Source organism: Benincasa hispida, chromosome 4 (genome assembly GCF_027475165.1).
Source record: "Benincasa hispida cultivar pf3 chromosome 4, pf3_genome.v1.1, whole genome shotgun sequence".
In the NCBI taxonomy this organism is placed as follows: domain Eukaryota; kingdom Viridiplantae; phylum Streptophyta; class Magnoliopsida; order Cucurbitales; family Cucurbitaceae; genus Benincasa; species Benincasa hispida.
The window spans coordinates 69,635,584-69,650,990 of NC_143481.1; the positions used below are offsets into that span (position 1 = coordinate 69,635,584).

Below are 15,407 nucleotides of genomic sequence, written 5' to 3' on the forward strand. Positions count from 1 at the left end.
AATTGACCATTGGGCTGCATTGGAACACTCGCTGCCCTTTGTCTTTCTTCACCGATTGTTTTGTTGGAGAGCCATGGATTTCGGCGATGTGGCCTATGTAATAATCAGTAATAAAGAAGGGGTCAATCCAGACAGAAATGCCAATGGAAGAAGATGGAACTCTTGCTGGAAGGAAACCTGTTTAATTGCATTTGACCTTCAGACAAATCTCTATAAAATCCATTCTATGGAGTGTTTTCTTGGCCACTTCTATAAGACCCCTACAAGCTTCCCCAATAATGTGAAAATTCTCCATGCTCCACTTGTTGAAAGGGAGGCCTCGTACTTTGATCCATCCTCCATAAGATGGAACTACTTGATCATTGTGGAAAAAATCATGGCTCCAAGGTGAGAAAAGATGGAAAGCTCCAAGCTCCATTCTTGTTCAGAATTCTCGCAGCACAAGATAGCTTTATCTGGTTGAAAAGGTGCAGGAGACCCATATATTGTGATGTCCACTTGTATGGCTTTGGGGATTTTGTGGCATTCGTCATGGAAGTTTTTTTATTTTTTATTTTTAAATCACAATGATGTTATTTGTATAAAAGGGGCCCAATGAGGGTGAAGGTGCCAAAAAAGGTTGTGGCTGTTTAATGGTGGGTGGTTGGGTAATAAAAGCACAGTTGTTGGTATTGATGCAAGGATCCATCTCCCTTTTTTCCATGGTAGTTCTTCTTAAAGAGAGCTTCCTTGTAGGCTGGTTGTTGGTTATCATTAATGGAGCAGCTAACTTTAGAGCTTAAAAAGGTAGTGAGGTCAATGAAAGATTTCCATTCACATCTTTGTTCTCCAGCTGGAATAATGAGGCAATTATTTCCTCCATTGTAGTCGAGCTTAACAAGTTCCGTTGGAAAACCTCTTCTGCTCAATGTTTTTCAAGCCATACAATATGTTCATCAACTCTCTTTTCTTTGAACAATTTTTGGTTCAGGGGGAAAGGAGAAGGCCATTGAGTGATTCAGTTAGCTAGCGGAGGGTGCTCCAAAGGAACGAAATGGAGAAAGATTCATCTTTAGAAGTCTTTGTTAGACGAATCTGTGTGTCACGAGAAACAAGATCTATATCAATCGAGAATTTTTTTCTCTCAACAGAGATCTGCTTCAGCTGATGAGAACAATCCATGGTGAGAGAAGAAGAAAGGGTTAAGTTGATAAGGCATGGTGGGATCTGACGGGTTGGTCGGAGGGAGAGGTGAGGGGTTGGCATGAGAGGGAGAGCAAGAGAGAGGTTTTTTTGTTTTATCCCAACATATTATGAATACACAAATGTGAATGAAAATTAAATGTTCTTTTTCCTAGATTCGTGATTCAAAGACCACTAGAAATAGAATGAATAGGCAATTTAACTGTACTTTAGTTGGCTACGTGATATGTTGTCCTTCTCTAGGCAAAGAGGGAAAGAGGAACGGCCAGCAGTATGAGGCATTCTGAAAGTGCAAATCATAGGGAGATTGAGTAAGACTGCTTGGATTAGGATTGTAATTTGTTGACGGTAAAAAAAACGGTAATGGTACAAGAAGAAAAAAGGAAAAAAAGAAAAAGAAGAGGCTGGAAATTTGTGATTCTTCCTCACATTTAGTTTTTTGGTTTTAAAGAGAGACAACTTTTTTGGAAAGAAGTTGCAGATCTCTTTCAAACTCCACCACTTAAAAAGTCACCCTAGCTGCCCTCATGTAAGGTTTCCTTAATTGGGTCTCATCAAATTCCTTCTAAGTCGCCTCCCTTATTGAAGCTTGTGGTTTGGAACTCGGTAGGGCCATTCATCACCAATCAATATAATTTTGTTGGAGAATAGGAAATGCTGAAATTTATCTAATGCTCCAGAGAGGTCTTGAGGTTTTTTCATCTAAAGTTGGTGGTCTTGGTCAGGGTGGTTTTTTTTTTTTTTTTTTTGGGTAAAAGAAACAATTCATTGATAAGTATAAGGGGAGAACCCCGAGCAAATTACAATAAAGATCGCTAGTTGCTGACTAAGATAGATAAATTGAAATGAGTGAAAGGATGCTTTAATTTGGAAAAAAAATAACGGACAAATGATGCCAACTTCATGTATAGGATTTGGAAAAAAAAAAGTAGATAAAACAAGTTAAAAAAATCGAGTAGTAAAAGAATAGGTATCGTTAAAAACCCTTCCATTTCTTTCTCCCCATAAGCACCAGAGGAACGCACGAATGAAGGCCAACCAAAGCACATGCTTAGATTCACCAAAAGGATGACCCATTAATACGGAGACTAAAGCATCAGAAATATTATTAGGACAAGTGAAAGACCAACCAAAAGCTGGCAAGAGAAGATCCCAAAAGCTAGTAGCAAAAGAACAGTGGAAAAAAAGATGAATCGGCGATTCCGCATGCTTATGACACATATGACTCCAAGAGGGAAAAAGAGAAATATATGACATGCAACAATGCAAATGATCAGCTGTATTGATGGCACCCCAACTAAACTCCCAAAGAAAAATTTTAATCCTCTTGGGATATCTATCCTTCCAAATCCCTGAATAAAAATCAGTCAAAATCGAATCCATATCACCTACCAAATCAGTCATAAGAGATTTAACAGTAAAGGCCATAGAAGGATTGAGAGGTCATAACCAAGTATCAGGGGAGGAACGGAAGCAGACAGATGCCAGATTAAGGGATAATGAAACCCATTCATCAATCTCCAATTCAGTAAGATTACGATGTAAATTTAAATTCCACGTAGATGAAGAAGAAATCCAAGTATTAGCAACAGTAACCTCAGGGTATTGCACCAAACGAAAAATCCTTGGATAAGTGTTGGCAAGGACACCACAATTGAGCCAAGAGTCTTGCCAGAAAGACGTAGAGGAACCATCACAAATACGACGTCTAATCCAATTGGCAATCAGATCAGTAAAAGCACAAATGCACCTCCAAGGAGCTCTGGAAGAACTACCAAAAATAGGTAAGGGCCAAACACAATCAGTGGAACAATACTTAGCAACAATAAGTTTCCTCCATAAAGCATCATGTTCAGATAAGAATCTCCAAGTCCATTTGGCAAGAAGAGCAGAGTTTCGATGTTTAAAATTTCCAATGCCAAGACCACCCAATAAATGAGGACGTTGAGAAACCACCCAATTCACATTATGTAAGCCACCATCACCACGAGAACCTTCCTAAAAGAAATCTCTAACCAACTTATCAAGACAACCAATAACAGATGAGGGAGCCTGCAACAAAGACAAATAATAAGTTGGAAGGCTAGAGAGAGTGGCTTGAATGAGAGTGTGGCGACCCCCTTTCGATATATAAGTATACTTCCAATTGTGGAGCTTATGCTTAATTCTTTCAACCATAGGCTACCAAAACAAATAAGACTTAGAATTACCACCCAAAGGAAGCCCCAGATAAGATGTAGGCCTTGCAACCAAAAGAGCGTAACAACCAATCAAATTCAATGTTTGAAACATGAATCTCAAGAAGCTCACTCTTAGCGAGATTAATTTTGAGCCCCGATGCACATTAAAAAATGTGGACAATGTCAAACAAGTTTTGTAAAGCAGATCTATCCACGGTAGAGAACAATAAAGTGTCATCAACAAACTGTAATTGATTCATAGAAAAAGCCGAGTAACCAATAGGATGAGCAATTGTAAGACCCAACACGGAGCTGTGATCAAGGAGACAACTCAAACAGTTAGCAACAAGTATAAATAAGAAGGGAGAGAGAGGGTCGTCGTGCCTTATTCCGCGAGAGGGAATAATCTTCCCATAGGGACGACCATTAATAATGATGGAATAATTCACATTAGTTATGCAACCTCTAATCCAAGTGCACCAATGACAACCAAATCCTTGTATCTGTAGACTAGAATCAAGAAAATCCCAATCAACGGTATCAAAGGCTTTCTCAAGGTCCAGTTTTAAAATAACCCTTGCTTTATTCCTCTTGGTCCAATCATCAGTTAGCTCATTATCCATCAAAGAAGCATCAAGGATCTGTCTGTTAGTCACAAAAGCAAGTTGATTGGCAGCAATGGTGAAAGGAAGAACCCTTTTCAGACGATTTGATAAAACATGAGCAATAATCTTATGAGCACATGGAATAAGACTAATAGGTTTATAATCAGAAACAGATCTCGACAACCTTCTTAGGGATCAGACAAATATAAGTCTCATTCAGCTTCACATTAATAACCCTAGATGTACAAAAATCATTAATAACTAACATCATATCAAATTTAAGAGTAGTCCAAAAAAACTTAAAAAACTCAGCTGTAAAACCATCCGGCCCAAGAGATTTACCGACACCAAGAGAAGAAATAGCAGCAAAAACCTCATCTTCAGTAAAAGGACGCTCAAGGTCCATGGCTTGAGAAGATGAAATAGGATTCCATTCAAAAAATTAGTTGGAAGAAAGCGCTGATCCATAACTTTTGTGAAGAGGGATGAATGAAATGACAGAAATTCAGTCTCAATATCATGAGCAGTCAAAAGATTATGACCATCCCTAGAGAGAATCTCAGTAATAGAAGACTTACGATGATGGACAGCAACAATTCTGTGGAGAAATCGGGTATTTTCATCACCCTCAAGAAGCCATTTCATCTTACAACATTGCTGCCAATGAATATGGTCTTGAATGGTCAGGTTTTCAATCTGTTCACGATGTAGGCGACGCTACATAAGTTGATCAGAGCTTTATTTCTGAAACCTTTGAGAAATATCCGAACTATAAACGTGCAGTAGAGCTTTATCACCAGAAATGAGATTAATAGTGCAATGAGATGATAGATAAGATTGTAGTGAGTCTCGGATAGCCAGCCATGAATCACCAAATGTAAACCGTTAAACAACCACCATAGATTGCCAATCAGACTGCGGTAGCAAAGGAGTCGGATTTGATATTATTGTTGATCATGGAGAGTGGAGTGCTTCTCGATTGAACAATTGCTTTATAGGGTTGTGAGGTTATATTGATTGTTGTCTGGTTTAATGTTTTAGGTTTCCCAGGATAATTCGAAACCAAGGAAAAGAAAGAAAACCACCCTCTTTTGTCTTCCATTGCAGGGACAAGGATTATGGAGTGGCGGCCAGATTTCTCCAACAGGTTAAACTCAGCAAAGAAGCCATACTTGTTGCTGTGTTTCTCAAGCCAAAGAGTATCACCATCACCAATCAACTTTCTAAAGAATTTGTTGTTGCACGGATCCTTGAACAAAGAATGTAAAGAAGAGGCTAACCAGTCGAGTGATTTCCACGTGATAAAGACAGAGTGGATATTGGATTGACTTTCAACTGAAAGCTTGAAATGTTTTCCATTAACCAGGACTATCGGAGTTAGGGAGAAGAGTTTCCGATCATTATGAATAGATCGGATGATGGTAGAAGAAGGGGTATTCGATGATGAAAATTCTATGCTGCGGAGGAGAGAGGAGAGAGCATGACTTGGTGCAACAAATTCCAATAGCTGATTGCGTGTTTCATCTTATTTTTATTCTTTTTACTTAAAGTAGCTGATTCTGTCTCTGCTTGTTTATTGCGGTTAGAGATTAATTCGTGTCCCAAATTCTAGTTGGAGGAAAATGATTCAAAGCTTACATAGAGAAGTTCTTTTCTTATCTACGTCGGTTGGTTAGAATGGTTTGAGTCTTAGGGATCGGTTGCTTATCTTTGGGTTGGAGGATCAATGGCATGGGCTAGTTATTTTGGAAGGCTAAAGTTGTAGATTTGTGGCTTTTCAGCAGCTGTTTCTTGTTCATTCAAGTTCAAAGCTGGGGTTATTTATCCCCACCCTTTCTTCATTTGGCAGCAGCTGATTTTATGGAAAAAGAAGTTTTCAAAGGCCTTTGGAAGTTATTTTGTCCCAAAAGTTTCTCTCTCCTTCCATCAGGCCATTATTCTATTATTTTGTTTGAAGCTTCAGTCTATTTTCTATCTGCATTTGGTTTTCGGTGTTCCTTTGGCTTGTTCGTTTTGAAGATTCAAGATTCTTCCGTTCTTATTTATGTTCTCGTTCTATGATTTAAGTGTATTTTATATCCAAATTTCTGTTTAATTGGAAGGCTTTTATTGTTTCCGTCTTTTCTTCGTTGTAATGCATGGTTCTCTTGGGCTTATTCTTTTCAAGTTTTTTTGGCTCTTCGTTTTGTTTACTTGTCATTTGAACATTTATCTTTTTCATTTTATCAATGAAAGTCTTGTTTCCTTAAAAAAAAAAAAAAAAAAAAAAAACAAGAAACAACTTTTCATATTATCAATGAAAAGGAAATGTTCTGGCAACTAACTCCCAAGGGAGTGAGATGGACCAGGAAAGAGGCAACAAGGAGATTAAAGGGTTTTTTTTTTTTTTTTTTTTTTTTTGTCTTTTGGTTCTTTGTTTCATTTTTTCTATCTTGTTTTCTTTTTCTCCTTTTGGAGATTATCTTTTAACAATAGTCTTTTTTCAACTTCTAATTGAAAAACATCGTATCTTTTCCTAAGAGAGAGAGAGAAAAAAACTAGGAGCATTACAATTTTACAACCATAAAAGGATATTTTTCCTTATGTTTATTGTTTTTTACTTCTCAGTACAACGATATGATCCTACATATCAAGCTACAAAATTGCATTTTGAAGACCTTGCAGAGAGATATGGCAACCCAATTATTGTTCTCAATTTGATTAAGGTACATACTATGATCTTTAAGTTTTATCAAAAAGCACCAATCGTGATATATTTTGTAATTAGAAGGGAGGTTATTTTCAATTCATAAAAAAATGCTATTAGAAACAAAGTCGCCCCCCCTCAAACTAATTAAACTTTTTTCTAACGTGGGCCAATAAAATAAATTAATATACTTTTTGCTAACAAGTAATTTAAACAAAAGTTTTATTTTTGGTGATGCTACCTTTTGTTCTTTGTACTATTGTTTCTCAGGTTGTAATTTGAGCATTAATCTTATTTCATTAATTCAATGAAGAGGCTTGTTTTCTTTTCAAAAAAAGAAAAAACAACAAAAGTTTCATACCTATGCAATCACTTCAAAATGACCAATAAAGTGACAAAACAAATTAAAACATGTAATTTATTTTTCATAACAAGATTGGTAGTATAAATATGCAAAGATAAATTTAACCAACCGAAATACACAAATGTGAGCCATTAATTTCAAGAATAAATTATAGCAGTTACTTTCAGGCAAATAAAATAAAATAATAAATTAGTTGATTGGAGAAGGATAGAGAAAATGACATAAAAAATTTATAGTGGTTTGGCACAACCGGCCTACTCCACTTCCTAAGCTTCTCTTGGGTATGTCGCTCAAACTTGGTCACTTTCTATGGTTTAGGGTCAAACCACTACAACATTTTTTTTCTTCGGAAGCACGGATAGATTTGATCTTGTCTGTGGTTGAGGATCAAACCGTTACAACAACTCTTTTCCAAGATCAAGAGCAACATTTACAATTGGAGATGAAGAACAAGATGTAAAAACTCTCTCAAAGAGTGGATGAACAATTTTAAGCTCAAGACTTTGTACGAACTAGATTCTTACAAGTAAAACCATCTAATGGCTATGTAAAATACAAAATTTAAAGCTCAAAATTGCTAAAAAAATTGAAATAGCTCTCAAGAGATTGTAGCATTTTTAGGAATTTTGCATGAGAGGATTCCTCTTGCTATCTCTTATATTCTTCATGTTGGAGTTTTCAATTGAGATCATGCTTCTTTTCCTTTTGCCAACGACATTTCTTTTATGCATGTTCAAATGACTCGACAACTCGAACAACGACCACCCAACCCAAATTGTAAGGGTTAGGTTGAGTTGAATTTTTTAGGGAAAAATATTTTTGTCCCTGAGCTTTCAAGAATAGATGCGATTGGTCCTTGAGTTCAAAATTAGTCAATTTAGTTCCTGAGTTTTCAAGAATAAGTTTAAAAGGTCCTTTAACTAATAAATCAATTAAAAATAAACATAAATAGATGATATGGCAAGATGACTAGGAAAAAAAATATATTTTTAATATTTGTCACCTCTTTCTCTCTTCTTTCTCTCCTCTTTACTCTCTCTCTACTCTTGTTCTCTCTCATTCCCCTCCATCTTCTATTCTCTTCTTTAGAATTTGAGTTTGTCTGTTCAACCAACTTAGTAGCAGTATCAAGAGCATTGCACATTTGAAAATGCCCCCAAATATCAAGCGGTTCTTCAAATCAAAGGACGGAGGGCAACATGGAACTAGTTTCCTGATTAAAAGTATGAATATGTATAGTGGTTCATAAAATTAATATCTAGGTTAATTTTTCCACTAAACAAGTAAATCATATTTACTTTATCATGTTTTCTGAGTTTTCTTTTTTATGACAGTTTTGTTTACTTCCAGCATATCTAGAACATGTTTTCTAATTCTGTCGTTTATGCTGTAACAAACATTTATCGAGAATAGTGTTAGGTTCTTCTTTCCTGCAACAAATAACCTAACAAATATACAAGAGAGAAAACAAGTAGAAAACAGGGGAATGAGAGTAAGATCATTTTATTTATGAACGTTCTCCATGAAGCTTCCAACAGTCATTGAAAATAGAGAAATACACTCCCAAAATGTAGCAACACTTCCTCTTAAAAGAAACAAGATGATAGAGCAAAAATGGAAACAAAGTAACCCAGCACATTAGAGAGAGCTGGGTGGTCCTCTCCTGTAAAAGCCACTCTCAGCTTCTACCCAAAATATTCCCTGAAATTCCTTCTCTCTCCTACTGTCCTTATATAATGGTTTTGTGGTCCCTAACTGATTGTCTCACCGTCTGCCACCCTGGCTGGCCATTTCCTTTACTACCCTTGCATTTATAGGTGTAAATAATTTGAGGCTTTACAATACCTCCCCTCTCGAAATGGACCTTGTCCTCAAGGTGAAAATGAGGAAATTGTTGGTTCATGATATGGACAGCCTCCCACGTAGCTTCACTCTCAGCCAACCCCTTCCATTTTACAAGCCATTCGTTGGTTGCTAGTTTCCCATTCCATCTCACTCCTAAGACTGTCTCTGGCATGGTTTGCAGCTCGAATTCTTCTGTCAGGATTGGGGGATTTTGCTGAATTTGGTGGCCTTGTCCTAGCTTCTTTTTCAGTTGAGATATGTGAAACACATTGTGGATCGCAGCTTCGGGAGGCAAAGCCAATTTGTAAGCCACCTCTCCAATCCGTTCGAGGATTTGATATGGTCCATAGAACCGTGGTGCCAATTTCTCACTTCTTTTCCTTGCTAACGATCTATGTCTATAGGGCCATAATTCAAATAAACCTCATCCCCAATTTCAAAGTTCAATTCTCTTCAATGTTTACCCGCTTGTTTCTTCATACAATTTTGAGCTATTATCAGGTTTTCCTTTAAGGCATTAAGTGCCAAATCTCTTTCTTGTAGCTGCTGTTCTACTGAGTTATTGGTGGATTTTCTATCTCCATATGAGACTAGAGGAGGAGGAGGTCTTCCATAAACTGCTTGGTATGGGGTGGTCTTTATAGAGATGTGAAAAGTGGTGCTATACCAAAGTTCAGCCCAGGTGATCCATTTGTTCCATTTCGTAGGCTGTTCATTGCAGAAGCATCTGAGGTAGGTTTCTAGGCATCGATTTACCCTCTCTGTTTGTCCATCTGTCTGGGGATGGAAAGAGGTGCTTCTCTTTAGTTGTGTCCCCATGGTTACAAACATTTCTTTCCAGAAATTGCTTAACAATATTTTGCCCCTCAATCATCACTTTCTTCAAGCCCTCAAAAGCGGCTTGACATTCAGGAGTCCAGCTCCATTGGCTATCTTTCTTCAGCAGTTCGGTTAATGGCCCTGCTCTTCTTGAGAATCCTTCTACGAACCGCTATAGTAGTTGGCTAGTTCGAGGAAGGATCGTAGTTCGGTCACGGATGATGGTACCCTCCAGTCTCTGATCGCGGCCACCTTGCTCTCTTCCATACCAATTCGACCACACTCAATCACGTGGTCGAGGAAATTTATGCGCTCTTGGGCAAAGGAGCACTTCTCTCTCTTTACATACAACTGATTTTTTCTCAGTTTTTCGAAGACTAGTTGGAGGTGATGTCGATGGTCCTCCAGTGAGGCACTATAGACCACAATGTCATCGAGATACACTACGACGAATTTGTTGAGGTATTCGTGAAACACTTGGTTCATAAGGTACAGAAAGTTGCTAGAGCATTGGTGAGGCCAAAGGGCATCACGAGGAATTCGAAGGCTCCATATCTCGTGACACAGGTCGTCTTAGGTTCGTCTCCTTCTGCAATTCGGACCTGATAATATCCCGACCGCAGGTCCAGCTTTGAGAAATACTTAGCACCGTGAAGCCGATCAAATAAGTCGGTAATGATAGGAAGGGGATATTTGTTGCGGACTGTGAGCTTGTTCAAGGCCCGATAGTCGATGCATAACCGGAGGCTCCCATCCTTCTTCTTTTGAAACAGTACTGGGGCTCCGTAAGGGGCCTTTGCCGGTCTGATAAATCCCGCATCTAACAATTCGTCCAACTGTTTTCGGAGTTCGGCCAATTCTGGCGGGGCCATCCGATATGCATTCTTGGTGGGCGGCTTTGACCCTGGTAAGAACTCGATCTCATGGTCAATCCCCCTTCGTGGGGGTAAGGACTTGGGCAAGCTTTTAGGCATGACATCTCGATACTCTTTCAAGACAAATAGAACGTCTCGGGGGATCTCCTCTTCTGTGGTTTCAACTGACTCTATCGGGATGGCCATGAACGTGAGTTCGTTGTGGGCCAGGCCTCTTTTCAATTGGAGGACTGAGATCATTCTCACCCCATTTGGTTGCTTGATACTGGCTTGAACTACGGTGGGTGTAGATCCGATAATGACTAGACATTTGGCGAGGGGCATTGGTATAACTTTATGTTCAAGTAGGAATTCCATCCCCAATACCACGTAGAAATCATCCATCTTGACAATCACGAAGTCAATGAGGCCCTTCCAGTCTCCTAACTTCACCGGAGTTCTCTTCGCTATCCCCGTAATCGGTAGGGCTACAGAATTCACAGTTTTCATCTTCCTTGCATCTCTTTCCCAGGTTAAGTTCAGGCGGCGGGCTTCCGTTTCAGTCATGAAGTTACGGGTGGCCCTAGAGTCGACCATAGTGCTCTTGGCCGATCTTTGGTTGACCCAAGCGTCCACATACATGAGTCCCCTCTCTAGTGGCTCCGTCGCCTTTCCCATTTTCTTTTGGAGCGTAGATAAGAATTTCAATGCCCCCATCCTGAGATTCTCACTCTCTGCAGCTGGCTTGATTACTGTCTCCCCCAGTTCAACCTTGTCTTTTGAGCTAGAGGCTAATGTGGCTTAAAAAGTATTGAACGCGGTCCGATTCGGACATTCGCCCGCCCTGTGTGGCCCTCTACATATGAAACAAGATAGGGGGCGATTGTAATTGTTATGCTGTTGCGGCGACCCCCGCCAGTTGTTTTCTGATCTCGGTTAGGATGGTTTACGGTTCCCCCTGTGTTCTTGTCTCCTCCCCTAGGCCTGGGAGGACTGGAACGACTGTTTCTGTTTCCCCCATTTGAGGAAGTTGACTGTTTCCTCACATCTTGCGAGTCAGTGTTAAGGTCGTATAGCCGTTCAGCTGCTGCATAGGCAAAGGGGAGATCCTGTACTCTCTGTTCATATAATTTTGATTTTGCCCACGGTTTCAGCCCTTCGACAAAACAAAAGACCTTGTCTTTCTCGGACATATCGCGTATGTCCAACATGAGTCCTGCAAACTGTTTTACGTAGTCCCTGATGTTACCTATTTGCTTCAGCTCTCGGAGTTTTCGTTGAGCCAAGATCTCGACATTTTCAGGGAAGAACTGTGAGCGAAGTTCTTGTTTCAATCTATCCCAAGTATCAATTGTGCATCGTCCTTCCTGTATGTCTGTAAATCACGATCTCCACCACAGTTTTGCATCTTCAGCCAGATGCATCGTTGCTAGTGTGACTTTCGACTCTTTAGTCACTGTGTTCGTCGCCTTGATGTATTGCTCAAGGTCGAAGATAAAGTTTTTCAGGGCTTTTGCTTCCCGCACCTCATAGAAGGGTTTCGGTCCTGGGATTTTTATTCTGCTTACTGCCATTGCTCCCCCAGATGGGGCTTGGTTCCCTACCGGTCGGATGGTGAGATTCACCCTTGCGCTTACATCCGCTATCTCGGCTCTGACGACGTCAAGGACCGACCGAAAGTCTTCAGACAAATCGGTTACCATTTGAATTATTGCTTTTTGGGAGCCGTCCAACTCTTCGACGCGCTCCTCTATGTTGGCAACAGAACCCGATGAGCTATCGCCACGTTCAAAGTTGCCGGACCGTGCTGTTTTGGTCTCAAGGGTCTCTACCCCCATCATCAGTTCTTAGACAGGTAATCCGTCTAGGCGGCCCACTACCGCATCAATTCCATCGGCTTTCTTAGCAACTTCTTGTAGCCGAGTCTCTAGGAAACGGATACTATCCGGGACCTCTCTCAGGTAGAGCATTTGCTCTTCCATCTCTACCAGCCTGTCCACATGGGACTTGTTCAGGTTCTTCGTCGCCGACATGATCACTGATCTTTCCCTCTATGAGCCAACCTGGCTCTAATACCAACCGTCACAATCGCTCTTTCGGGAGCTTCTCTTAGCGATTGTGTGGCACTTGTTCCCGCTCACGAACAAGTCAGCCAACTCGAATACGGATTGCCGGTGGCACATCGAGTGCATCTCGCAACCTCCACCCCCGTTTTAGGGAAAACGGTTTTAGAAAACGGGTTTGGAGAAAAGGTTTTCGTAAGCAGTTTTTGTGAGTGCGAATAAAGAAAGAAAGATTGTAGTAGGCTAGAAAGCAATAAGCAACAACAACAACTTTATAGAGTACTACTCCGGGTATGGGGAAGTGATGATTAGTCTTATCTCCATATAGTGCATTCTGAACAAAAAGCCAACTGGCACCCTTGCATATGCAAAAGGGCGAGTGGTCACTTACAATGAAAATGTAAAGAAAACAAGCTAACTAAGCTAATACAATACATGATATGAAAGTATGCTAGAAGGGGGTTGGATCGGGCATGCGGCCATGGGCAACAGACCCTGGACAAGCATGATCGTGACACAATGCTCTTATAACCCTGCATGAACCTTTTATAATAACCAATGAGCCCCAAGAAACCCCTTAGCTCGGTCACGCTCTTCGATTGGGGCCATTCTCTCATTACTTTGATCTTACCATCATCGACTTCCACTCCTTATGTTGAAGTCTAGTGGCCTAAATGTTGAATCCTGGTTTGACAAAATGTGCATTTGTTCTTGTTGGCAAACAATTTATGGTCGCGAAGGATGTTGAACACTACCCCCAAATGAGTTTCATGTGTCGAGATGTTGGGGCTGTCCATCAAAATATGGTCAAAGAAGACTAAAACAAATCTATGAAGGAATGGCCGAAATACCTAGTTTATGAGAGATTGGAAGGTAGCTGGTGCGTTTTTCAGCCCAAAAGGCATCATTAAGAACTCATAATATCCTTTGTGAGTTCTGAACGCCGTCTTCTTGATATCCCCCTCACTCATTCAGATCTGATGATAGCCATACCTCAGATCGAGTTTCGAATATACAGTTGCGTCGTGTAACTTATCTAATAGCTCTTCTATTATTGGAATGGGGAATTTATCAGACACCGTGGCCCGATTCAGCTTCCGGTAGTCGACACAAAACCTCCATCCTCTGTCTTTCTTCTTAACTAACAATACAGGGCTGGAGTAGGGGCTATGGCTCGGCCGTATGATCCCTGCCTTCAACATCTCCTCAACTAGTTTCTCAATCTCTTCTTTCTGGCTATGACCATACTTGTAGGGCCTCACTTTGATGGGTTTTTGGCTTGCACAAGTCAGTATGCGGTGATCTACAGCTCTTCTTGGGGGTAGGGTTGTAGGTGCTTCAAACACGTCCTCGTTTTGTTCTAATAGAGCTTTGATCATAACTCGTAACTCTCCCTCCGTACTCTGTTTGGTCTCCTCTTCTTCCCCCTCATTTTCGAACTCAAAATTCTGGAATTGAATTAAAAATCCTTGGTCCTCCGTTTGCCATGTTTTTGTTAAGGCTTCGAATGATACTTCTTACTTGGTCAGTGATGGATCGCCGCGTAATATGACCTGTGAATTACCTGCCAAGAAAGACATGGTTGGTGAAGGCCAGTGTACTCTCATAAACCCTATTGTACACAACCATGGCATCCCCAACACCAGTTCCATTTGCCCGAGATCAATGGCAAGGAAGTCAGCCTTATGGTAAGAGCAGGAAGATTCAACTCCACGGCTTTGCATAGTCTTTCCTCTTGTATGGCCGTACCATTCCCGATCACCACATTGAAGTTCTTCTTGTCGACTCGGAGGTGCAACTCTTTTACCATTATCTGATGAACAAAGTTGTAGGTTCCTCCACAATCTATTATCTTGAGGACTTCTTTTCCCTTCAACTCCCCTTTTAGCTTCATCGTTCCTTGGGCGGACAGTCCAAACATGGACCTCAAAGCAATCTCTGCCTCGTCCTCTATGGCTTTCATTTCTTTCAACTCTTCTCCTTCCTCTTTGTCCCCGATCATTTCCTCTTCTTCGTTGGTAATGAACAGCATCAACTCATGGTTTTCCTTGACTTTGCATCTATGGCCAGGTGCGTACTTCTCATTACATCTAAAACAAAGTCCCTTGTCCAGCCGATCACGAAACTCACTATCAGATAGGCACTTCATGGGAGGATCTCTTTTCATGATGTTACCTTTCACTGGTAATGTGACAGATCTCTTTTCATGATGTTACCTTTCACTGGTAATGTGATGCGTTTTGTCGCTTGAACATCCATTATTCTCTTGCTCTTTCTTTCAGAGGTTCCCCCTTCTTTTATTTGGGCTTCTTTCTTGCCCGGCCCAACTACTCCCAGGTCTGCTAGTGCTAGTTTCAGGGCCATGTTTCTATCACTCCATGTTTCTATCACTCACCAACTGGGCTTCGCGCATACATTCTTCCAGGGTGGTTGGTTTTCGACTAATAACCTCTGCCCTGAGCGTAGGTTCCAACCCATTTATGAAGGTATCTTTGAGAACATCTTCTGCCAAGTCTGGAAGGGGGGCTGAATATGTTACAAACTTCTTTACGTAGTCTGTGTATGAGCCTTCTTGCTTTATCCTCAGCAGCCGTGTGTCACGATCATGCTTATCTAGGGCCTGTTGCCCATGGCCGCATGCCCGCTCCAACCCCTTTTTATCATGCTTTCATGTCATGTATTGTATCAGTTTAGTTAGCTTACTTTCTTTGTATTTTTGTTGTAAGTGATCGCTCGCCCTTTTTGCATATGCAAGGGTGTTAGTTGGCTTTTTGTTAAGAATGCACTATATGGGGATAAGACTAATCAT

The 15,407-nt window shown here is 40.5% G+C and overlaps 1 protein-coding gene across 3 annotated transcripts in view; it reads left to right on the plus strand.

Moving 5' to 3' along the window:
• Positions 1–15,407, plus strand: part of ATSAC1 (Phosphoinositide phosphatase family protein) — an 84,487-nt gene that overhangs the window by 23,462 nt on the left and 45,618 nt on the right. For all 3 annotated transcript variants that reach the window (XR_016529042.1, XM_090312699.1, XM_090312700.1), the window contains exon 7: positions 6,575–6,672. Coding sequence is in view for 2 of the 3 variants with exons in the window: in XM_090312699.1 (XP_090168825.1) it covers positions 6,575–6,672 (98 nt within the window). In the remaining variant the exon portion in view is untranslated. The remainder of the gene's footprint in view (positions 1–6,574; positions 6,673–15,407) is intronic.